Below are 24,873 nucleotides of genomic sequence, written 5' to 3' on the forward strand. Positions count from 1 at the left end.
GACAACTTCAAGTATTCCAATATTCACATCATATGGGTGCCAGGAAGGGAAAGGAAAGAGCAAAAAATCAGAAACCCATTTGAAAAAAAATAATAAAAGAAAACTTCCCTAATTTAGAGAAGGAAATAGATGTGCAAGTCTAAGAAACACAGAGGGTCCTAAACAAGATAGAAGCAAAGAGGACCACACCAAGACATATCATAATCAAGATACCAAAGGTTAAAGATAAGGAAAGAATCTTAAAAGCAGAAAGAGAAAAGCAGGTAATTACCTACAAAGGATTTCCCATAAGATTGTCAGCTGATTTCTCTAAAGAAACTTTGCAGGCTAGAGGGGACTGGCAAGAAGTATTCAAAGTCATGAGAGGCTACCTACAACCTACAACCTACAACCTAGATTACTCTATCGAGCAAAGCTATAATTTAAAATGGAGGGGCAGATAAAGAGCTTCCTAGACAAGAAAAAATTAAAGGAGTTCATCATCACCAAGCCATTATTATATGAAATGTTAAAGTGACCTATTTAAGAAAAAGATCAAAACTATGAACATTAACATGACAATAAATAGCCCTGGCTGGTGTGGTTCAGTGGATCGAGTGCCGCCCTACAAACCAAAGAGTCACTAGTTCTATTCTGAGTCTAGGGCACATGCCTGAGTTTCAGGCCAGATCCCCAGTAGGGGGTGCATCAGAGGCAACCACACATTGATGTTTCTCTCCCTCTCTTTCTCCTTTCTTTCCTCTCTCTCTAAAAATAAATAAATAAAATCTTTTTAAAAGATAAAATAAAATGGCAATAAATACATAACTATCAACACTGAATCCAGAAACAACTGAGCAAACAAGCAGGACAGAAACTAATCATAGATATGGAGAGCATTGGGATGGTGACCAGTGGGAGGGAGGTCTGGGAGAACAGCAGAAAAGGTGAAGGGATTAAGAAGCACAAATTGGTAGGTACAGAATAAGCAAGGGTACATTAAGAGTTAGTATAGAAAATGGAGTTGCCAAAGAACATACACATGTGACCCATTGACATGAACAAAGAAGGGGGGATTGCCAGAGGGAGTGTGGGTTACTGGGTAGAGAGGGCAAAGAGGGCAAAATTGGTACAACTGTAATAGCATAATCAATAAAAATTAAAAAAAAAAAACACTTTGCAACATCCATAGTAGTGTTAGAAATTTTACACGATGAAGAAATTTCCTCTAAAATATATTCCAAATCCTTTAAGTTTTAGAATCCTATCCATTTTTATATCCTCATTGGAAATAAGTGAGTTTTAATTTTGATGAAAAATCATTTGTTATATTTACAGAGTGCTTATGCTGTGCCAAAAATATTTAAGACATTGGCCTTGCTGGACAAGGAAGTTGTAACCATTGAATGGAATTTCCATATTTTCCTGCTCCCTTTCTTAAATCAGAAAAGCCAGCTTTTGTGTTGCTTGTCCCTACCAAACCAGTAAGCAGAGACAGGGATTGAATTTTTATGGGCAATTTATTCAGACAATTGGCATTCTGAGAAGACCCTAACAGACAATCTTAAATTCCATTTTAAACCAACCTGTTTTATAAGGAGAAGAAAAGTATAGTTAAGGGGATTGGAATTCAGGGGAAAAGTTAATTAGATAGTTAATTAGTTAAAAGCTGCAGCATTCTTTCATCTGTGCCCTGGGTGGTGGGTGTCTCACCCTGGAGTACAATGGCTCAGATACCATCTTGATTGCTTGCAGTCCTCTTGAGGCACAAAGGTGGAACTGCTTATGGTCTCCTGGAGTCAAGGTGAGTCATACTTTCAGTTCCTAAAACAATAGCTTTTTGCATACATTGATTGCTAAGCTTATCAGCATTACCTAAAACTAAAATTTTTCTAACATTTGAGTCCCTCATCAATTCCTTTATATTTCTGTGCCCCTTATCTGAATAACCCTGTTTTTTCAAGAGGTAGACACAATGTAAGGCAGGAATAAATGGAAGAGAACAGGAGAGACACATGCAGTTACCTCAGGGACTTATTTAGAAATCAGAAGAGCAGCAGCAAGGAGGACTTGACTGTGTACATTGCACGCTTGAGGCTCACTGCCCAGCTAACATATAGTTTAGGCTTTGTTGAGCCAACAACTTGCAGAGAAGAAAAATCATATTTTTTTATCCCACTTTGAGGTTGCTTACAGTAAAACACATGCACAGAGAGTGCTTAACTGTAAATCAGCAAGAGCTATATATAAAAAAGGAGGGTTCATGATACAAGGAATCAGATATAAGATAACTACTCAGCATGCTATCTCTGAACTTCCTTAAAGCCAAGTAAAAATGGAACAATGATAGCCCAAGACTTAAATATTAATGCATCATGTATACTCAGTTATTAAAATAGTAGCCTACCTCACTTTAGTCTCTAACCTTTCTCTTCTTTTGTCTTATACTTTGGCTACATTTAATGATTTCAACTTGGATGCTTCCTTGACCTTTATATTTTTGATATAATGAAGCTGATTAGTAACAAATGGGCAATTTGAGGAGAAAGCTCTTACTATTTATCTTGTAGTCATCAGACTCACTTCACATAGAAAGGTCTCTGGGTTTTATAACCAAATCCAGAACTTTCAAACTCTCAAAGGTAAATGTCATAGATCCCATTAACCAAATTATTACATGAACCTAAAATGTCTTTGGGTCCTTTTTCCCCTTCATCCTCCATGAAATTCTAGAACACATTTCCCTTGTGTTATATTTCCTACTCCCTCTTAGTCTACTCCACTATCCTTATTTTAAAAATACACAGTTGTTGGCTGCAAGAACTAAAATTCTGTAAAGAATTTGCTGATTTTATTGTTTTTTTTTTTTTTCTCAAGAAGGTGAAAGGAAGAGAGCAACAGTTTCTAAGAAGCCTGGACTGATTCAGTCCAGCTTTCAGGAAGATTAAGCCAAGGTTTTGACCAAGCAAAATTGCCAATTCCCTAAAAGAAAAGGCTAGCACATTGCTCATTAGAGCATTCTAAATTTGCCTGTGAAATCTTTTTGCTACCATGCAATTTTCTGTTCGTTGTAAATGAAACTTTCTATCTGTTAATCCAACCTGTGAACTGAAAAAAAAACTTGCAATTAATCATAGCAGGTGGGAGGATTCACTAAGCCTGAGTATATGGGAGAAGCTGAACAAGGCACTAGGACCTAGAAGGCATCTATCCACCCTGGCAGGAATTTCTTGCTTGGAGCTCGGACAACAAAGGCACAGAGAGATTGGTTTTCTTTCTCTCAGCATCTCCACCCAACCAGCAGAAAACCGGTGAGTGGGGCTTTCAAGTTATTTTCAGGCAGCATGTAACATATGTCAAATGGGAAAAGCACAAGGCAAAGTGCTCACCCCCTCCCCTCCCCTCCCCTCCCCTCCCCTCCCCTCCCCTCCCCTCCCCTCCCCTCCCCTCCCCTCCCCTCCCCCCCCCTCCCCTCCCCTCCCCTCCCCTCCCCTCCCCTCTTCTCCTCTCTCTTCCCCCTTCCTTATTATTGGATTCTTTCCTTAAGCATCTACCTGGAATTTCCCTTTGGAAAAGTGAGTTTGATGTTTCTTTGTTTTCACCATGATGTTGATTTAGAATAATAACAACCCCTGACACTAGAGCAAAGCCAAGCGTTAAAGCAAGCCTGGGGAAATGCTTGCTACCGGTCTTGAGGAGGTGGGGTTTCTCAATACTGCAGGTTGTGTGACAAAGACAATGCTGAGCTCAGCACAGGTCATGGTGATATTGGGAGAAAAGGGGGGCCAAGCCTGGCAAACCTACTAGGTACCAGTCCTCCTTTATCTCCTGTCCTCCTGGTCCCTTGCAAATATCTCAACATGACAATGTATAGCAGCTGAATCCTGCTTGCTTTGTGAATCTTTTTATCCCAGTATGTGAGATGCATGTTAATAGTTTGTTTCTAAAGCTGTCACCACCTTTGCTAGCATTTCAGACTTCTGTTGTGTGTCTTCTGTTTCATGTTGTGGTTTTCTTCTCTTTTCTTTCTTCCCCCACCCCTCTCTCTCCCCTTCCTCCCTCCCTTCCTTCCTTCCTTCCTTCCTTCCTTCCTTCCTCAGAAGGGGGGAAAACAAATCTTACAAATGACCATCTTTTTCTCTGGTCACATACCTGCACAATACACAAGTTGGGGGTGAATTGTCTGCTGTGGGGGAAAAATGTCCCTTCAGTCAGGGTAGAAATTCAAAACAATGAAAGGTGTGCTTGATTCTAAAGGCCACCTATGCTATTCATGGACTCATTTAGGAATCTTTCAACAATTAAATTATTCCATTAAGAGTGGGGATGCTTCGATGTGGAGGGGATAAAGCGTCTAAAAAACTAGAAAAGGATTTTGTGACCAAATTTTGTACCAGAGGGAAGCAATCTAATAATGTTAAATAGCTGATTTGCCTAATCATTTTTATCCAGCTTATTTCTTATGAATGTTGGATAGCTGCACCAGCTTGGGAGGAAAGGGGTTGATGAATAGCACAAAGACATTGGCTATTCCCTGGAGGCTGTCCCTTTAAAGGAGAATCCTAGTTTATTCTGGGGTAAGAAAGAGAGTTTGGAATAATATTGAAACACTCCCCTTCATAGTCATTTTACTGAGGTGCAAAAATTGATTTCTAAACTGGAGATGCTAACCTTGCCTAGCTACTTCTGTTCTCTTCAAGAAGAATTTTGTTAGGCTAAGGATTAATTTACAACTGGTAGTCATGTGAGCATGTGTGAAGAAACAGATGTCAGTTTTAATGTATTTAACCCTAAGTTACAATTTGATAGGAGCCAGTGTCAGTAGGTCTCAGGATTTTAAGCTATTTCAAAATCCCTCCTACTCCTCTGTTTAGAATAGTGCCAAATTTGCCTCTCTCTAGCTGTCACCCCAACCCCCACAACCATCAGCACTCCCTCAGCCCCTCCTTTTTCTCTTTTAAGATCAATATTCCTGCAGCTCAGGAGCAAGCAGCAGATGGGTCACAGGCTTTTTCCAACCAGTTCTTTTCACAAGGAGCAGATTGCAGATCTGTATCTGGCTAATATTTGATTTCTTTTTCTCCCCTACCACTTTTTTTTTCTTGGTCTCTTTTCACCCTGACCCTTTTCTCCAACACTCAGGTCTCTGAGGTTCCACCAAAATATGGAACTTGATTTTGGACATTTTGATGAAAGAGATAAGACATCCAGGAACATGCGAGGTTCACGGATGAATGGGTTGCCTAGCCCCACTCATAGTGCGCATTGTAGCTTCTACCGAACCAGAACCTTGCAGGCACTGAGCAATGAGAAGAAAGCCAAGAAGGTACGTTTCTACCGCAATGGGGACCGTTACTTCAAGGGGATTGTGTACGCTGTGTCCTCTGACCGTTTTCGCAGCTTCGATGCCTTGCTGGCTGACCTAACTCGATCTCTGTCTGACAATATCAACCTGCCTCAGGGAGTGCGTTACATTTACACCATTGATGGATCCAGGAAAATCGGAAGCATGGATGAACTGGAGGAAGGTAATTCAAGGAGTGGGTGGTGGCCCTTTGTGGGAGGTGGTATCATTGGTTATGGCTACATTTCTTGGATTTCATTGAAAGAAATTAGGAAGCGTATTTGTTAAACACCAGGTTGATGGTCAGGCTTCTGATTCTATAGGCATCAACAGAACCATTAGCTATCACCTTTCATGGCCTTCAGTCTCTGCTGGGGTTAAAGTGTAGTTGGTGGCAATAATGCATTGTACTTACTTGCCAGGGTTTACAAAGGAAAACCTGAATTGCATCATTTACTCTAGATCTTAATAATTATCTCTCAGAAGCACTATTAAGGCAAACCGTGAAATCATTAAGGGTTGTAAATGAGGAAAGAAGTTTGGTTGGATTAACAGAAAGAAAATATACCCAAATATCCTTTGAACTGCTAAGAGACTATTTGTGAATTGCAACTCATGGAAATGTGCATCCTAAAAGCAGGACTTCCTGGACATGTTCACAAAGGATTATACTTTTAGGTAAGTGGTCACTGCTCAGCTGTTGCTTCTAATAAGCCCACTTCAGGGTGTGTCCCTAAGGCTGAGGTCATTAAGAGAAATACCAAAAAAAGCTGTAGGTATGTCTGGTATTTTAATAAAGACTCTTTCTATTAGAATAGGAACTGACTCACTGTACATAAATTCTTTTAAACCCTCTTTACATTTTGGTTTTGCAATTGAATTTTATGACTAGATTGCTGAAAATCCTGACAACCTATCTACCCACCCCCAAACAGGGGCCCAGCTCTTACCAAAACTTGGTCTTTCATGAAGCCTTTTTTGTAGTCATTTAGAAGTAGATCTTAGGGTGCATTCTTATATTTTACTTGATCAAATAAATTATATTAGGAATGCCTCCCTACCCCCACTTTTAAATTGGTATAATATATTTGATCAATTTAACTTGAACACAGTGCTTTAAAGGTCAACCTCAAATAGTGGTAATAATAAAAATACTCCTGCCCAACCTCTGCCCCACACTCCAACCTTTCTTCTTCACTCTTTTCATTCCCTGAGCAATAGTGAGTTTACAGCACACAGATTTCTAGGGAAATCAAATTATAAAACAGCCAACAAAGAAGGAGAAACAGCACATTCAATGACTTGGTGTGGCAGTGCCCCGCCTCTGCTTCATTGCTTCTAGGTTTCTTGTGTTCCTAAACAAAGGAGCACGGGCACTTCCCTTGTACAGCTAAGTAGCTGCTATTCTTGAAAGTAGCTGCTATTTTCCAAGTCAGGTCAAGAGATTTGGGGCCAGTTACTTATAAGAGAGAGCATCTATATAGCTGCTGGATCTAGGTCTCAGGGTTCAAGTCCGAGGTTTTTCTATATAAGTGACCTTGGAAAATTATGCAGGGGAATCTTAGATTATTTGATCATGTGTTAGATGGCCAGACAGAGGTTAATCCTAGGCTTTTCCTGAACATTGAAGGATTGGTCATTCTAGTGTATATCTTAAAATAAAGGAGAGTCAGGGAAAACTGGAAGGGATTCAAGTTAGATTGAGGGAGCTATCCAACAGAGTAATTGATAAAGTGTGTGTCTTTTGTCACTGTAAAATACACATCTCAGTTGAATTTGAGGGTTTTTTTTCTGTAACAATTTTCACAAACAAAGCAACGTGAATTACCCAATATATCCTCATTTTCACTAGCTGTGATCTTCTAAAGACCATGATAGACACTACCACAAGCTTCTGAACCAAGTGACATTGTATTCAGAGCAAAATTAGAATGTTTTTGTGTTTGATATAAGAAAGTTGTCATGCACTGATTTTTCCCCAAATCTATTTTTAACATGTGTTGCTCATATAAACTTGATATTGATTCTCCCTCAACCTCATATTTGTGTGTATGTTATAATAATCTCAGTTCAATGTAGGTAATAAGTATAATTTTGAAGACTGTAGCTTCCTTTTTTCTTGATCCTTTTGAGTCCTGCTAGATTGGACTCCTCTCATTTACAATTCCTACCTGCAGTGATAATACTTCCTGGTGAATTACTGGACTATGTGGAGTATAAACATGTCTGAGTTGCATTTATTCACATGTCATCTACAACCACAGGCTTCAGTGGCCCTCAATGCCCCTCACACTCATCATTACTGCCCATTTAGTCAAGGAAATTCTGGGGTATCTCTGACATAGTGTTGAGAAATGTAATTGGTTTTCCCACTACCACAGAGGAAAATAAGAAAAGGTATCAGAATGAGGAGGATAAAGAAAAAGAGTATTTTCTTCTCTCATTTTGTCATTTGGAACTAACTACTCATCTAGGAATGGAGAGCAGAAGTCCCTTACTTTGGTCACTTTTGGAAGAAGTTGAATGAAAGATATAAAAAGTCATATACATTGCTTCCCATGAGACTTCAAACTGAAAAAGTTTAGAAAGATCTCTGGGTGAAGAATCAGGGGCATTAGGTTCCAGTCTTAGAGGGAGAAGATAAAAATGGAAAACTATTTGTAATTAGATTTGATTCAAATTCAAGATCTGCCAATTGTTACCTTGTGACCTTGGGGAAACCATTTTTACTACCTGAGCCTCAATTTTTCATCAATAAAGTTAGAATAACTGCTTTGAGAATTAAATAAGATAATGTATATTGTGTTTAGTATTCTGCCTGGCACACAGTAGCACTCAATCAAGGGTAGGTATTAGTGTTTGAATCATCCCACTTTATAGTTCATTAGCTATATAACCATAGATTTGTCATTCTCATCACAGTGACTAATGTTCTCTCTTTTTAAAACAACTCATCTTTAAAAAACAACTCTACTAAGGTATAATTCACATACCATAAAATTCACCCATTTAAGTGTATAATTTGATTACTTTTTAGAAAATCTACTAACTGGTGTAACCATCATCATAATTCATTTTAGACCATTTTCATCACCCTAAAAAGAAACCCAACCTTGACCATTGTGGCTCAGTTGGTTGGGCATCATCCCCCAAAACAAAAAGATCGCCAGTTCAATTCCTGGTGAAGGCAAATGCTTGTGTTGTGGGCTCAGTCCCTGGTTGGGGTGATTGTTGTTTCTTTCTTACATTGGTGTTTTTGTCCCTCCCTTCTTCTCTCTCTAAACATAAATAAATAAAATATTTTTTAAAAAGAGAAAATAAATTCTGTAGCAATTAGCTGCCACTGACTATTTTCCTTACTCTCCAGTCCCAAATATGAATCTACTTTAAGTCTCTACAGATTTTCCTGTTCTGGGCATTTTATGTAAATTGATTCATACACTATGTACTTTTTTGTGACTGGCTCCTTTCACTTAGAAAAATGTTGTCAAGGCTTATCCATGTTATACCATGTATATACACTTCATTTTTTATTAAGGAGTAATATTCTATATATGCATAGAACATATTTGGTCTTTATTGTAATATAATTATATATAAAATGAAACTAGTAAACCTATCTTCTTTATCTATTATGGTAGTTGTAAGGATAGAATCAAATAATAGATATCAAAGCGCATTGCCAAAGTAAAACTACAGCTGCAAGGTACCATTATTGTCAATGATGTAAAAATAATGATGATGATGATGATAATGATGATGATGATTGTGAGGCATTGGAATGGTCAGTGGTTTCCATATCTGTCTGCCTTTAAGACTCTTTCAGAGTTTTAAAGTAATATAAATTCCTGGGCCACATCCTAGATCTATTGAATTAGAATCCCCAGGACAATGGCTCCAGAATGTGTGTCCTTACAAAATTCCCAGGTGATTCCTATCACTACTTAGACTTGGAAATACTGGATTAGGTGATATTGATGGTCCCCTTCAGCTAACTACAGTGGTGGGAGTTCCTTAGCATGCAGAAATCCTTGTTTTTGTTTTTTTCTTTTCAGATCTTAAAGGAATAATGGAGCATAGAACATACTACATTTTCAAATGGCCACATTATTAAATATCTAGCCTAAAATCAAATGAAATAAAAAGCAGTCATCTAATAATCACTCTTGCCTTGTGGCACTCCTTTGTCTAATGCCTCTAGTCCAGTGTCTGCTGCTAGATACTGAAAGTAGCAAGGGGAAAATTTCGGACCAAACTCAGTTTGATGTCAGCTTTTCCATAGATCTCTGGTTATACCAAGGATCTTAGCAAAGTAATGTAGAACATGATCCTTATTAGCTATATTCCCAAGGACTAAAATCCATGAGTGACTTTTCCTTTTGTCTTGCTTAGTCTTCATCATTGAACCTTTTTCCTTCCCCTAATATCCTATCCAAATCTTTCTCAAATTTCTTATATATGAATATTCAGAACAATCTTACAGGCATTTTGAGCATTATTATGCAGACCATGGGACAGAATATGTATAATTGAGACAGTCTTGTTAGAAAATATGAGCTGTATAGTGACACTAGCTATGATTTATTTCCTTTGCCATAGATCATTTGTTCCAATGAGATAAAAATACCTTCTCACTAATTTATTGTCTGACTACTAAAGCAAGTACATTGCCAAAGAGGAAGATTTTAGCATGCCTGGGAGAGATGTATCATTAATAGGTATGATGATACAATAAAGTACCATTTTATATGTTTCTTTTTGAGTAATGAAGCCATGGAAAAAAGAAGAGAGCCCAGGCAGAAGTGCTTTTGCACTGAGAAAATATAAATGTTTAATGTTTTTTAAAATGGAGCCCTACTAAAAATGAAGGGAGGTAGACATTAGATCATCTTGAGCCCACAATTTGTTCCCTTCCTGCGCTTTTAGCTGTACTTGCATGACTTCATTTCCTTACCCCCTCACACTGAAGTACTTTGTCAATTCCAGCAAATCGTCATGTTGCTTGGCTCTCTGAAGTCAGTTTTTCTTTTGGGCTCCCAATGGGTAGGAAATGGCCCTTGGAATCTGTGACAAAATGAGAATTCAGCTGTGTAAAGTGGTAACACACCCCACCCAACTCCACGTGCCAGGCAACTCAATGTGCAGGAAACATTTGAGCTCTGACAACAGGTGTTGCAGACATTTGCAAAATTGGAACAAGGAAGCCTTGGTCTAGAGAAATTAGCATATTCGATGTCTTTCTAATAGTAGAATTGGAGATTCCTCAGTGGTAGGAAATGATTTCTTTAATATTTAAGTACCATAATAGCTTTGTCTCCTAAAGTCCATTTGGGATACAGAAAAAAAAAAAAAGAAAATTCCTTCTAATAGAGCTTTAGAATTAGAAAGGACTCCATGTCACTAGTGTAATATCTTCAATTTATAGGTGAAAAAGCTGAGACTCAGAGATTAAGTGATTTGCCTGAACCCACATAGTTTGTAAATGTTTGATTGGGATTTAAATCCAAGAACATCTGACTCCCTATTTCACTGCTTTTAACCACTATAAATATTCTGCTTCTGTGTATGTGTGGAATGAAGGATGCTGATAATGGAGGAGACTATGCATGCTTGGGGGCAAATGGTATATGGGAAATCTCTGTACCTTCCTTTTAATTTTACTGTGAACCTAAAACTTCTCTAAATAATAACATTTTAAAAAATCTTGTCCTCAGTATGCATCAGCAGTGACAGCATATGGCTTTATTAGCCATAGAGCTTCTATATTTCCAGTTTGCAGCAACTGGAGCCTCCTCTTAACCGGTAGAAAATCTTATCTTTGAGGCATGAGACCCAGGCTGTGTTCATGTTCTGTGATGATTATAGCTCAGTTCTAAGATGGCTGCCCTTGCTTCTTTCCCATTTCTTTCCTTCAGTTTCTATTCCTCCTCTTTTTCTTCCTTTCAGCTGTTTCTTCCTGTTTTCCATTTTTGCTCTTTCCTTCTTGTTCTCTTCAAATAAAAGCATTAATAATAAGTATAGCTGTAATTTATCAAGTGCTTACCATGTACCAGGCTATACTATAGTTATACTATAGTTATACTATAGTTATATACTATATATAGTATATAGTTATATATAACTATATAGTATAGTTATACTATACTATAGTTATATACTATAGTATATATATATTACTATATATATTATACTATATACTATAGTATAGTATAGTATAGTATATACTATAGTATATACTATATAGTATAGTATATATAGTATAGTATATATTATACTATATACTATACTATATACTATATACTATACTATATACTATAGTATATATATATTACTATATATATTATACTATAATATATACTATATTATATATAGTTATATATAACTATATACTATAGTTATATACTTGTTACTATAGTCCCCACTTTGCATACAAGTAACTGAGCCAAAGGCAGTTAGATAATTTGCCCAATGATACAGGAGTAAGTACTGAGGACCTCATTCTGACTGACATTACATCAGCTGCTCTTTTTCCATTACTTCAGTTTGGGGCCAAAGGAGAGAGAGTGGAGAGACTGAAAGGTACTTTTCAAAGATGCTTAATGTAGATTTGGCTGAGGGCTGGGCTCTCTGGAAAATTTTGGGGTGCCATATGATGCTGTAGCTCTCTACCATCATGTTCATTTTCATCTGGGAGTACTTAATCATATTCGTAGTTCAGAAGATTAAGAGGTTTAAGAGATATGGGAGCAAAAAAACCCACAAATTCCTGATAGGGTCAAGAGCTGACTCTCTAGAAGAGACTGTAGGTTAGTGAAATAAGAACTATATAGTCTCACACATTTCTACACCACTAGTTGTCTAGTTGTCTGAGTTTTAAAGTGTATGACAAGTTCTAAAAAACATCTGATGTAAAGACAGTGGTCTCTTAGAAAGTGCCCATGAAACTGGTGAAGTGCTAAGCAATAGGATGTTTCTAGGGTAGAGGGGATATTGACTATAAATATATGGGGGAATTGAAAGACCCTCCCTTTCATCATTTTAAGTCACAAATGAAAGATCCTAGACTATAATGCTGGTTGATTTGTATTAACCAACAAGAGAGCCACAGAAATCAGGGTTTCTTTTATCTAAGGTTTTTAACCACCCTATTGTGTGTGTGTGTATGTGTGTGCACCAGGGTGCCCATGGTTACATACAAAGCATGAGAGGACACTAGCAGCTTCTGGCACTCAGAACAGTATTGGAAGCCACTGAGCATATGTTGGAAGCCACTTACCCTTTCCCTCCACACACACCCATAAATGTTCTCAAAGGTGCCCTAGAGATTCTGACTTAATCTTTTCTCAGAAGTGAGAAATTTATTAATTACCATGACTTAAAGGATTTGGTGTTACAGCAAAGCAATCAATATTTGCAAAGAGAGTGCATTACCAACCCAGTGTTTCTGAATGTCTCTGCATGCTTGTCTTGCTGAGACCAAAGGAAGAAGAGCCATCAGACCATAATTATATTTAGTGTTTTCTTTGGACTGACTAGAGTTGGTTTATTTATTTATTTATGTATTTGAGTTATTACTGGTAAGTAAAGCCTAATTAGCTCACACTGGTTTTCTCCAGCTTGACCTCTGGATGAACTTCTGCATACCTTAAGGCAAATGAATTTTATTTAACAAATTCAACCTTTTCCAATATTCTCTCCCTCAGGCTGAGTCTACCTCTTTTGTTTTTCCCAACTTCTAGTCTCAGGTGTCTAATCACCTCCTTTTGTGTCTGGCCCTTGTGTTTCTTCATAGTATTAGTTATTTCTTCATCCCCAAGGTACATGTGAAAATTACATTGGATCCCTCCAATCCATAAATCAGGCTATGTCATATACTCTTACATCTTAACCTCATTACTTGCAGCAGGCAAGGGTGAACACTGATGAAGATGGCCTTGAACACAGTGATGCATTTGAGAAGATGCAAAGATGAGGGTGGGTGGTAGAGACAAATAAGAGTATTTCTCAAGCAAGAATTATAACCTACAGACACAAAGAATATTGTGTTTGTGTGTATACAGGTTGCTATTCAGACAATTTCTCCAGCTGGGTGTGAGCAATAGAGGGCACAATTATTAATACATGTGTACATTCAACACACATATATTTCCCATTTCAATATTCTGCTGGTTAGCTACGTTCTCTCTGCAAAGGACAATCTGACTTCTTGGCAAGTATGTACTATATGCCCAATATACAGGGTTATTGTGTCATTTTAATTTGGAATAAAAATTATCAACTTTGAAAGTTCTTCTTGGTTTATAATATAACAATGGGACAGGGCTATGAGCCCAGAAACAGGACAGGGACATTAAGGAAGAGATACATGTGAGAGACACTCCAGGAATGCCCATAGATGTTAACAAACATCCTAGAAATTAACATAAACATTTCAATTCTAATAAGACCATACTTGCTAGGTTACATTTAAGTGTGTTCATTGTCTTTGGGACCCTTAGTTTCATAGGATTTTTTAAAAGATTTGATTTACTTTTTAGAGGTGGGAAGGGAGGGAGAAAGAGGGGGGCAGAAACATCAATGTGTGGTTGCCTCACATGTGCCCCCCCCTCAGGACCCAGCCCACAACCCAGGCATGTGCCCTGGACTGGGAATCAAACTGGCATCCCCCTGATCCACAGGCCAGCACTCAGCCACTGAGCCACACCAGCCAGGGCTATAGGGTTTTTAACTAAACCAAGTGTGCCATTATAATGAAGAATGTTTTTCTGATTACTTGCTCTTGAATTTGAATAAGCTAAGTTGTTAGAGAGCCCAATTAGAAATTGTACCTAAGGTTGTTTATTATCACTGTTTCTCCAAAAGTTGTACTTTCAGATCAGTGTATATTAGTTGGTAGAATAGTCCATATATCTGCTATTAAACTAATTACCTCTTATGTCTTCCCTTAGGGGAAAGCTATGTTTGTTCTTCAGACAACTTCTTTAAAAAGGTGGAGTACACCAAGAATGTCAATCCCAACTGGTCTGTCAATGTGAAGACATCTGCCAATATGAAAGCCCCCCAGTCCCTGGCTAGCAGCAACAGTGCCCAGGCCAGGGAGAACAAGGACTTTGTGCGCCCCAAGCTGGTGACCATCATCCGCAGTGGAGTGAAGCCTCGGAAGGCTGTGCGTGTGCTTCTGAACAAGAAAACAGCCCACTCTTTTGAGCAAGTCCTCACTGACATCACTGAAGCCATCAAACTAGAGACCGGGGTTGTCAAAAAACTCTACACCCTGGATGGAAAACAGGTAGGTGGCTTTTTCAGGCTACTTTTTTTCTCATTTGTTTTAAATCCATGGATGGTTATCTTATACATAAGGCATCATTTCTGGTTAAGGGATTCTTCCTCCACCTCTCATCATTCCAATCTGATATTTTATGTCTCATTTGGAAGAAAAGTCTTTTCAGCAGACAAAGCAATGGACCAAGAATCTGAGGCTTTTAAATTCAGTCTGCTTCTGATTTACCAAGTAAAATGATCACAGCCTCAACTTTCTTACCTTTTAAGAAAAGATGTGTTAGAACCTATGTCCTACATTTTTATGTATATGAATTTAGCTATTACATAAGGCAAGCTCCGTTGTTCAATGTATGTGACTAGAAATGGGCTTCCCCCACTCATTTATCCTTCGATTTCCTTACATTGGTATTCAGCATTCATTCTGTTGAAAAGAGATTGAAGTAACTCATGTATCCTATGATAAAAGTCACATCTGGTGGGAGCACTAAAATATCTGGTTTGTTGTCTTTGCCTCACTACACCATGTATTTTTTCTCTCTTTGTTTTCCATGTATGTGGTTATCTTATTTTCATTCTGCTGATGGTTTGTGTGAGAAAGGGACTGTTTCAGGATCCTAAAATTAGCCCAGGAAGATGCTGCCATCTGTTCTCTTTCAAATCAGTATCTTCATGTCATTGGTTATGCTACTAAAGTACCACCTATATTAATATCTGGGAAAGAATATAGCCAGACATCACCATTAGACAGATGCACCATTCTCTTGAGCATAGGGAGCTGTAAATATATGACAAAAAAATGTTCCAAGGAAATTGGAAGAGTGGCTGGTTCTGTTGGCTCTAAAGAGAATCCTAGTCCCCCATCAGAGAAGATAAGTGTAGATTATTATTAGTCTATACTTTCTACCTCATAAAATACCTTGGTGTTTGAACAAAGGGGCTGATCACACCTGCTCTACCCATGCTCACAGGATTCTCATGAGGATTAAAGGAAATCATGGATCCGAAAGCACTCTATAAAGTAAAACACATGATATAAATATGTATGCATAATATTCATTAAATAAGATAAATATTTAAATGGAAATTTAATATATATGTATATATGTATATATAAATAAATGTTAGATCTCTTCCCTTTACCTCAATCATTCTTAGATTGAACTTTCAACATTTTTGTGGTGATATATCATACTTTGGCATTCTGTGACTTCTCCTAATAATAAATAAAGGGACATCTCCACCTCCTGGGCAAGCAAGTTCCAGTCCAGTGATGGGCAGATTTTTATCTTATAGCAGGACACACAGAATAGCAATCCAACTCTTTTAAGCATCATCTCCCATTCTGGGGGGGAGTACATTACAAGATGCCAGTGTATGATATGGTGTGTGTACAAAAGTGTCAATAGGCAGTGCTCAAGGGAGCAAATCAATGCTTTGTCAGGCATCAGTGTCACTGTTGATAGTGTTCCTTCTCTTTAAAAAGTTTCCCTCTGCCTATTGTGACCCCTGGGAGTTATCTTTTAAGGCCTGGTTCATGTTATGTTATCTCTGAAACTCTGTCTCCACTATGCAAAGTTAAAACTTAACGTTTTTAAATGGTCAGTTCCTGATACATTGTGGATGCTCTATAAATGTTTGCCGATTGAATGAACTAACATAAAGAGATTCTCATATGGCTCAGGTAGATGTTCTGAGACACTCTCTGCTTTCAAAGCTCTAGACACTTTCCTTAGGTCTATCTGAAGAGATAGATGCCTTTCCAAAAGAGTGGATATTCTACAGGAGAGGCTCCTGTACCTTACTTATTTGGAAGTCACTGAGGGCAGACTTTTAAAGCAGTATTTCCCAAAGTATATGGTAAGAACTATCCCTACAACCCTGGCCTGATAAACTGTATAAAAGGTTGCTGTGGCCAAATAAGTTTGTAAAAATGCTACAAATCATATGCCTTTCTTAGAGATTCATAGTGTTTATTAGTATATTAAATATTCTGAGAAGTCCTGCAGAAAGGAAATCCATTTAATTTAGCCCCAGAATTTCCCAATATTATTTAACACAAATATGCTGTATGGAATATATACACACACACACATATACATATGTACGTATATTTATATATGTATATATGAATATATATAATAGAATATATATCAATATATAATAGAATGTGTAATGGGACAGGGGTTCCCACCAAAATGGAGGTGTAGATAAAAACACTTTGCTTCCTCACATAACCAAAAGGATAACAGCCAATAAAAAAACCCCAGAACTGCCACAATAGCAATCTGCATGAAACTCTAACAACCAAGGTGTTAAATAAACTGGAGAGCATTATGCTAAGTGAAATAAGCCACAGGGTGAAAGACAAATACCATATGATCTCACCTGTAAGTGGAACCTAATTAACAAAACAAACAAGCAAGCAAAATATAACCAGAGACATTAAAATAAAGAACAAACTGACAGTGACCAAGAAGGCGGGGAGGATAATAGGGGATGTTAGGGAAAGGGCTATCAAGGAACATGTATAAAGGACACATGGACAAAGCCAAAGGGGGTAGGTTTGAGGGTAGGAGGTGGGGATGGGTGGGGGAGGGGCTGTGGTGGGGTGAAAATGGAGACAACTGTACTTGAACAATAAAAAATTAAAAAAGAAATATACATCCAGACCAGTAGGAGCGGTGATGAGGAGACGGGCAGCCAAGCGGGTAGAGAGGACCAGCAGCAAGCAGTGGACTGAACTGCACTGGTGAGGAGGGGCTGGCTCATAGGGAAGCTAAGACTCGAAAGGTCTAGCTGTAAATATTGAGGGGGTTGCAAAGATGGGAGAAACTCCCAGGCTCACAGGAGAGTTCATTGGAAATTGGGGCAACAGCAGAATGAGCAAGCAGCATTGTTCCCTCTCTGACCCCTCCCTAACAGACAGCACCACAATGTAGCAGAGACTTGTCCCACCCTGGTGAATGCATAAGGTTCTGCCCCCTTATAACATAACAGGTATGCCAAGACAAAGAAATATGGTCCAAATGAAAGAACAGATCAAAACTCCAGTAAAAGAGATAAGCAATGAGGAGATAGACAACCTATCTGATACAGAGTTCAAAACACTGGTGATCAGGATACTCACAGAATAGATTGAGCTCAGTCACAAAATGAAGGAAGAAAAGAAGGTTACCCAAAGTGAAATAAAGCAAAATATACAGGGAACCAATGGTGAAGGGAAGGAAACTGGGACTCAAATCAATGATTTGGAAGAAAAGGAAGAAATAAACATCCAACTAGAACAAAATGGACAAAGAAGAATTCAAAAAAATGAGGAGAGGCTTAGGATCCTCTGAGGTAACTTTAAACATTCCAACATCCAAATTGTAGGGCTACCAGAAGAAGAGGAAGAGCAAGAAATTGAAAACTTATTTGAACAAATAATGGTTAACTCCCCCAATCTGGCAAACCAAATAGACTTCCAGGAAGTCCAGGAAGCTGAGAGAGTCCCAAAGAAATTGGACCCAAGGAGGAACACACCAAGGCACATCATAATTAAGTTACCCAAGATGAAAGATAAAGAGAGAATCTTAAAAGCAGCAAGAGGAAAGAAGAGAGTTGCCTATAAAGGAGTTCCCATCAGACTGTCAGCTGGTTTCTCAAAAGAGACCTTGCAGGCAAGAAGGAGCTTAAAACAAGAATTCAGAATCATGAAAGACAAGGACCTCCATCCAAGATCATTCTATCCAGCAAAGCTTTCATTTAGAATTGAAGGGAAGGTAAAGTGCTTTCCAGATAAGGTCAAGTTAAAGGAGTTCATCATCCCCAAGCCCTTATTATATGAAATGTTAAAGGGACTTATCTAAGAAATAGAATAAGCTGAAAAACTACAAACAGTAAAATGACAGCAAACTCACAACTATCAACAATTGAACCTAAAAAACAAAAACTAAGCAAATAACTAGAAGAGGAACAGAATCGCAGAAATGGAGATCCCATGGAGGGTTGTCAGTGGGAAAGGGGAGAGGGAGAATGGGGAAAAAGTACAGGGATAAGAAGTATAATTGGTAGGCACAAAATAGACAGTGGGAGGTTAAGAATAGTATAGGAAATATAGAAGCTGAAGAACTTATATGTACAACTCATGGACATGAACTAAGGGGAGAGGGAATTCTGGAGGGTGGGGAGGTGCAGGGTAGAGGGGGGATAAAGGGTAGAAAAAAGTGGGACAACTGTAATAGCATAATTGATAAGATATACTTAAAAAGAATGTGCATTGTAGAATATATAACATGGAATGTATGTATTGTGGAATATATATAGTGGAGTATACACATACACATATATTCTTCAAAGCACACTAGGAAATGCTATTTACAGGAGATGCTGAATAATTGAAAAGTAACTGTCCTAACCTCACTGGTAAGATTGGTATGCATGGGGTAACCCATGAATCAAACATTGTTGTGTGGTTACAGCAAGGACATTAAATAACAATATTTGGGGGTACAGGGACAAATCTACTAATTACAGAACAGGTTCTGAGTATACTGAAAGTTGGTGCCAAACTCAAAATTATGGATCCCAGCCCATTTCCCAATTCTAGTGATGACAGCTCTAATGTTAACACCTATCAGTCACTGATTATTGGTGGGTATTCTTACTACTTGGGAATATGTTCTTCCTCTATGCAGGCAGAAGGCACATGTGTTGTAATGGCTTGGACTTGCTTGGATGAGATTCCGTTTAGCCTGTTTTTAGTAGAAAGGACAAAGTATGGTCAAGTCTATTTGTTATTAACAATTTTAACATGAAATTAAGGCCTTCACTTGATTTTTGTCTTGTTCCAACTGGATCCCAGATAAATTAGAACAGATGTTTTTCTCCTTCTATGTTTCAAACAACCCGGTTGATCATACTAGATTGATTGTTGCTTCTATTTCCATGTGTACCATTTGACAAACAACCTGCAGACATGGTTCTCATCTCTTTATCTCCATTTTTATTTTGATTGGATGTGCTTTTGGAACCTTTGGTGTTTTTAGGTCTTATGTTTTGCCAGTATAAAAGACTGAATTCCCGACGTTTTGCCTCTAAGGTATTACAGTTTGTATAGGCAGGGAAACTAACCATCACCAGTAGAAAGGAGTCCCAATTCATTCCTCACCTCAAAAAGAATTTGCTAATGTAATTAGGAATAGGGGGTAGGTCCCTAGATACTCCCATGGGCTGTAATGGATTTCTTTTTGGTCAGGGAAAACATGGTGAAGGGTTAGATAATGATGTATATTAGTTCACTCTCAGGTGACATTGTTCTATTGATTCCTTAGTAGCTGGAGTTGTTGTGGTATGTTGACAAAATTACCCAACTATTAATTTCTTTGATCAAGATACACTTACCTTTAGGATTAAAGATCATGGATGCATAAAACCTGGAATCCAAATTTCTGATTAATTTGCTGGCTCAGTACATACATGGTCTATCTAGCCTTAAATTCATTTCTGTAAAGCTCAAAGCATGGTGCTTCTGTTAGTAATGCAGAGCTTTAACAATAGACTTCCAGCTTTTTGGCCTCTTACACAGGGGTACAGCTGATCCTAACACCATGCATTTCTATGCTACATTTATTGGCATCTCTAGTGTCAGTTTTGTCCACATTCAAGATCTGCGAAGTCAAAGATTCACTATTGCCTCAATATAAGTACCTAAGAGATAACTTTGGCTCTCAGTATTTGCATTGGCTTTATTAGGCCAATTTTTAATTGAGTGAATTTATTTCATGTTTCTGTCTATATCCTTCTATTACCAACTACTTGGATAAGGAATTTTGGGTCTTAGAATAACAAAAAAGAGATTTAAGCTGATTCCAAGATTATCTGTACCTTTAGAAGCTAGAAGAGAGTTTTAAGAAATGGTTTGAACCATACGGTGGTGGAATAAGAAAATGAGGACACGATGTTTGAACCACTGCCAAGTATTCCAGGAAAGATTTATCCCTTCCAGTTTGCTATACTAAATAACTGGGTGCTGCAAACACAAAGGCAATTGCAGGAAACATAGGAAGACAAGTTGGAGTTAACCTTACAAATTTTAAATGCTTTTCCCAAGGTCTTTACGGGGCCTGTGTAGCTGGTTTTCCCCTCCCTCCATCATCTCTGTCCCCTCTAGTCACATCTGGCCTTACTTATACTACCTGGCCTCCAGCTCTCCCAGAGCCAGCCTCTCTCTCCTCCTAGAATTATGACCCTGTCAGTCAACATTAGGCTCAAAGGAAAAGGCCACATGGCTATAAATTATGCCCCAAGAGGGAAGTCATTTATCATTCACATTACCTTAAGTAAATCAAGGCTGGAAAGGCAATGTTAGTATTACCAAAATTCTGCCCTATCCCCCACCCTCCTGCAACCTTTCACAGATTTGATTCCTGGAGACAAGCTTTAAGAGGATTAGTTTGGACATGAAATTAATAAAAGCAAATATGGGGAGCAAGGCTGGGCTCTGTGAAAGGAGACAGTTTGTAAACTTCCTTGCCATATATAGAGTATACTTCAAGATACCTCATGCTGAGGTAGATTTTGTACTTTAAAAGAGTGCTTATTATGGAGGTGGCCAAACATCAAATATACTGTCCTTTTGGAGAGAAAAAAAAAAAAGCAAGTGTAACCTTGCTATTGGTTATTTAATTAATTTATACTTTTTAGAGTTTTATCATTGATGAGATGCTCCTGGCTCTGAGCAGTGAACAAGGTAGGGTTGGCCCTTTAAATCAAAAGCTTTGGCATAGTATTCCAATCTTCCACACTGTTAAGTCTATTGATATCCAACAATCAGCATATGGAAAGAGACCTAGACTGGGATTTAGGAACCTGAGTTCTAGTCTATTCTCCACTAGCTATGTATTATGGGGACAATCACATCTCTTCTCTGGGCCTTAGTTGTGTAGATGAGTACATGACCTTTAAGAGTACTTCTAACTCCATGATAACAGAGTATATATTTCACAATGTTGCTTCTTTCTAGATATTTGTAACCAAGCTGCTAATCTTCTCAATACCCTCCACCTTTCTATGCTTCTAGAATCTCCAATGTGATGTAATACTGATCGTGGTGGATACATTGTATTCTAGGGTGGACCCTAAATGGTATTTGCACAGTCCTTATATTCAGATCTTTTTTTGCCACTTATGTTGACACGATCAAAGAATATTTTCAAACTTGTAATTTTTATTTTATTTCCTTTTCTTTCCAATGTGGATATGAGTACCAAGTGGACAAATCATTCAGAAAAAGCAAAGCAAGATACAAGCCAGACTGCTAAAATTGTGACAAGCATTTGACAGTGCCATTATGAAGGCATCTATTCCACAGTGGTGTTCTTTTAGGTCCTGGAAAGGACTGTTGCCAATGGTGGAGGTTAGCATCAGTGTTACTGCTTGATTAAACTGAAGAGAATCAAGTGGGGATTTATCCAGAGATGCAGACTGCTATACTACCACCCATTGAAGTAACTAGTATCTTGTTCTTAGTTCTTTATTTTAATCTTTGTCATTACTGTCATTTCCTCAAAGTGGCAAAAAAACCCCACACATTTTCCAAATACAGTTTTAAAAATAGATTTATTCACATAAAATCCCCATATCATACAGTTCACCCATTTTAAGTGTACAATTCAATGACTTATAGTATATTCAGAGTTTTGTATTCATCACCACAACTGATTTTAAAGCAATTTCATCACCACAAAAAGAAACTCTACACCCTTTAGACATCATGCCCCAGTCCTGCAATCCCACTAATGCCTAGGCCATCATGTATCTTTCTCTCTCTGCAGATTTGCCCATTATAAACATTTAAAATGAATAGAATCACATAATATGTAATCCTTGGTTTACTGGCTTCTCAACCTAGCATGTTTTAAAAGTTCATCATGTGGTAGCATAGTAATACTTTATTTCTTTTTATGTCTGAATGACATTCTATTGTTGCAGATATGCCACATTTTATTTATTTATTCATCAGTTGATGGAAATTTGGGTTGCTGACACCTTATTGCTATTATGAGTAATGCTGCTATGAACATTCATGTTCACATTTTATGTGGACATATGATTTCATTTATCTTGGGTAAATACTTAGGAATGGTATTTACCAATGGTATTTCCTGGGTTGTACAGTTACATGTATGTTTAAAGATTTAAGAAACTGCCAATCTGTTTCTAAATTGGCTGTACCATTTTATATTCTTAATTGCAATGTATGAGGATACCACTTCCTCCACATGCTCTAATAACACTTGTTATTATCTATCTTTTTATTTAGTCATCCTAGTGGGGGAGAAGTGGGATTTCATTGTAGTTTTTATTGGCATTTTCCTAATGACTAATGATATAGAATGTATTTTCACATATTTATTGGAATTTGTATATCCTTACTGGGGAAAAAAGTATATTTATATCTTTTGTCCACTTTTAAAATTGTTATTTGCCTTTTTATTTTAAAATAATTTTTATTTTAAATTACAATTGACATATAATATTATATTAGTTTCAGGTATACAACACAATGATTAGACATTTATATATTTTACAAAATGATCACCCCAATAAATCTAGTACCCATCTGACACCATACATATTTATTACAATAGTATTAACGATATTTCCCTATGCTGTACTTTGCATACCCATGGCTATTCTATAACTACCAATGTGTACTTCTTAATTCCTTTACCTTTTTTACCCATCCTCCTACCCTCCCTTCTTTTGACAACCATCGAACTGTTCTCTGTATCTGTAAATCTGTTATTTTGTTTATTTTGTTTTTAGATTTTACATATAAGCAAAATCACCTGGCATTTGTCTTTTCTGACTTATTTGTCTGACTTATTTCACTCAGAAAAATACCTTCTAGATCTATCTGTGTGGTTCCAAATGTCAAGATTTCATTTTTTTATGGCTGAGTCATATTCTAATGCATATGTTTACCACTTTTTTATCCACTCATTTATTGATGGACACGTAGTTTGTTTTCATATCTTGGCTATTGTAAATAATGCTGCAATGAATATATGGATGATTATGTCTTTTTGAATTGATGTTTTGAGTTTCTTCAGATAAATACCAAGAAGGGGAATTGATGGGTCTTACTAGTCTCATTAGCTTTTTAAAAGTTTATTTTGTCTGGTATAAGTATTGTTACTCAAGCTTTTATTGTTTCCATTTTCATGAAATATCTTTTTCCGTCTTTTTACTTTTAGTGTTTGTGTCTTTACATCTGAAGTGAGTCTTTCATAGACAACATAAGTAAGGGTCTTTTTTTTTTTCATATCCAATAAGCCACCCTGTATCTTTTGATTTGAACATTTAATCCATTTCCATTTAAAGTAGTTGTTGAAAAATATGGAGTTAATGCCATTGTACTATTCACATTTTTATGTATTTTTTCTTCTTGAAGTCCCTTTACCATTTCCTGTAAATTGGTTTGGTGATGATGAACTTCCTTTAGCTTTTATTGTCTGGGAAACTCTTTATTTGTCCTTTGATTCTAAATGATAGCTTTGATGGGAAGGGTAGTCTTGGTTGTAGGTCCTTGCTTTTTATCACTTTGAATATTTCTTGCCCATCCCTTCTGGCCTTCAAAGTTTCTACTGAGAAATCTTATGGGAGCTCCCTTGTAGATAACTACCTGCTTTTATCTAGCTGCTTTTAAGAATCTCTCTGGGTTTTAAGCCTTTGGCATCTTAATTATGATGTGTCTTGGTGTGGGCCTCTTTGGGTTCATCTTGTTTGGGACTCTCTGTGCTTCCTGGGCTTGTATATATGTTTCCTTCACTAGGTAAGGTATTATTATTTCTTCAAATAGATTTTCAGTTTTTTGCTCTCTCTCTTCTCCCTCTGGTGCCCTTATAAGGTAAATGTAGATGCACCTAGTGTTGCCCCAAGGACAACTTAAATTATCCTCATTTATTAATTTTCTTTTTTGCTTTTTACAATTCTGATTGGGTGTTTTCTTCTACCTTAACTTCCAAAATGCTGATTTGATCCTCTGCTTCATTTAATCTACTGTTGATTCCATCTTCATTTCAGTTAGTATATTACTCATTTCTCACCTATTTTTTTATTTTTATATCTCAATTTTTATGTTTTCTGTTCCCTTGTTGAAGTTCTCATTGAGATTGTTGAACTCCTTTATAACTGATTTTTTGAATTCTGCATCTGGTAGATTGCTTGTCACCATTTTATTTAGTTCTTTTTCTGGAATTTTGTTCTGTTCTTTTATTTGAGAC

General features: G+C 37.4%; 1 protein-coding gene across 2 annotated transcripts in view; it reads left to right on the forward strand.

The window, feature by feature from the left end:
• The first annotated feature begins 3,193 nt into the window (after positions 1–3,193).
• Positions 3,194–24,873, forward strand: part of DCX (doublecortin) — a 173,174-nt gene continuing 151,494 nt past the window's right edge. The window contains exons 1-3 of one of the 2 annotated variants that reach the window (XM_036016450.1): positions 3,194–3,290; positions 5,122–5,507; positions 14,272–14,612. In XM_036016450.1, the coding sequence (XP_035872343.1) occupies positions 5,144–5,507; positions 14,272–14,612 (705 nt within the window). In that variant the 5' untranslated portion in view covers positions 3,194–3,290; positions 5,122–5,143. The remainder of the gene's footprint in view (positions 3,291–5,121; positions 5,508–14,271; positions 14,613–24,873) is intronic. The other variant, XM_036016451.1, reaches the window with a different exon arrangement.

Source organism: Phyllostomus discolor, chromosome X (assembly GCF_004126475.2).
Source record: "Phyllostomus discolor isolate MPI-MPIP mPhyDis1 chromosome X, mPhyDis1.pri.v3, whole genome shotgun sequence".
Taxonomy (NCBI): domain Eukaryota; kingdom Metazoa; phylum Chordata; class Mammalia; order Chiroptera; family Phyllostomidae; genus Phyllostomus; species Phyllostomus discolor.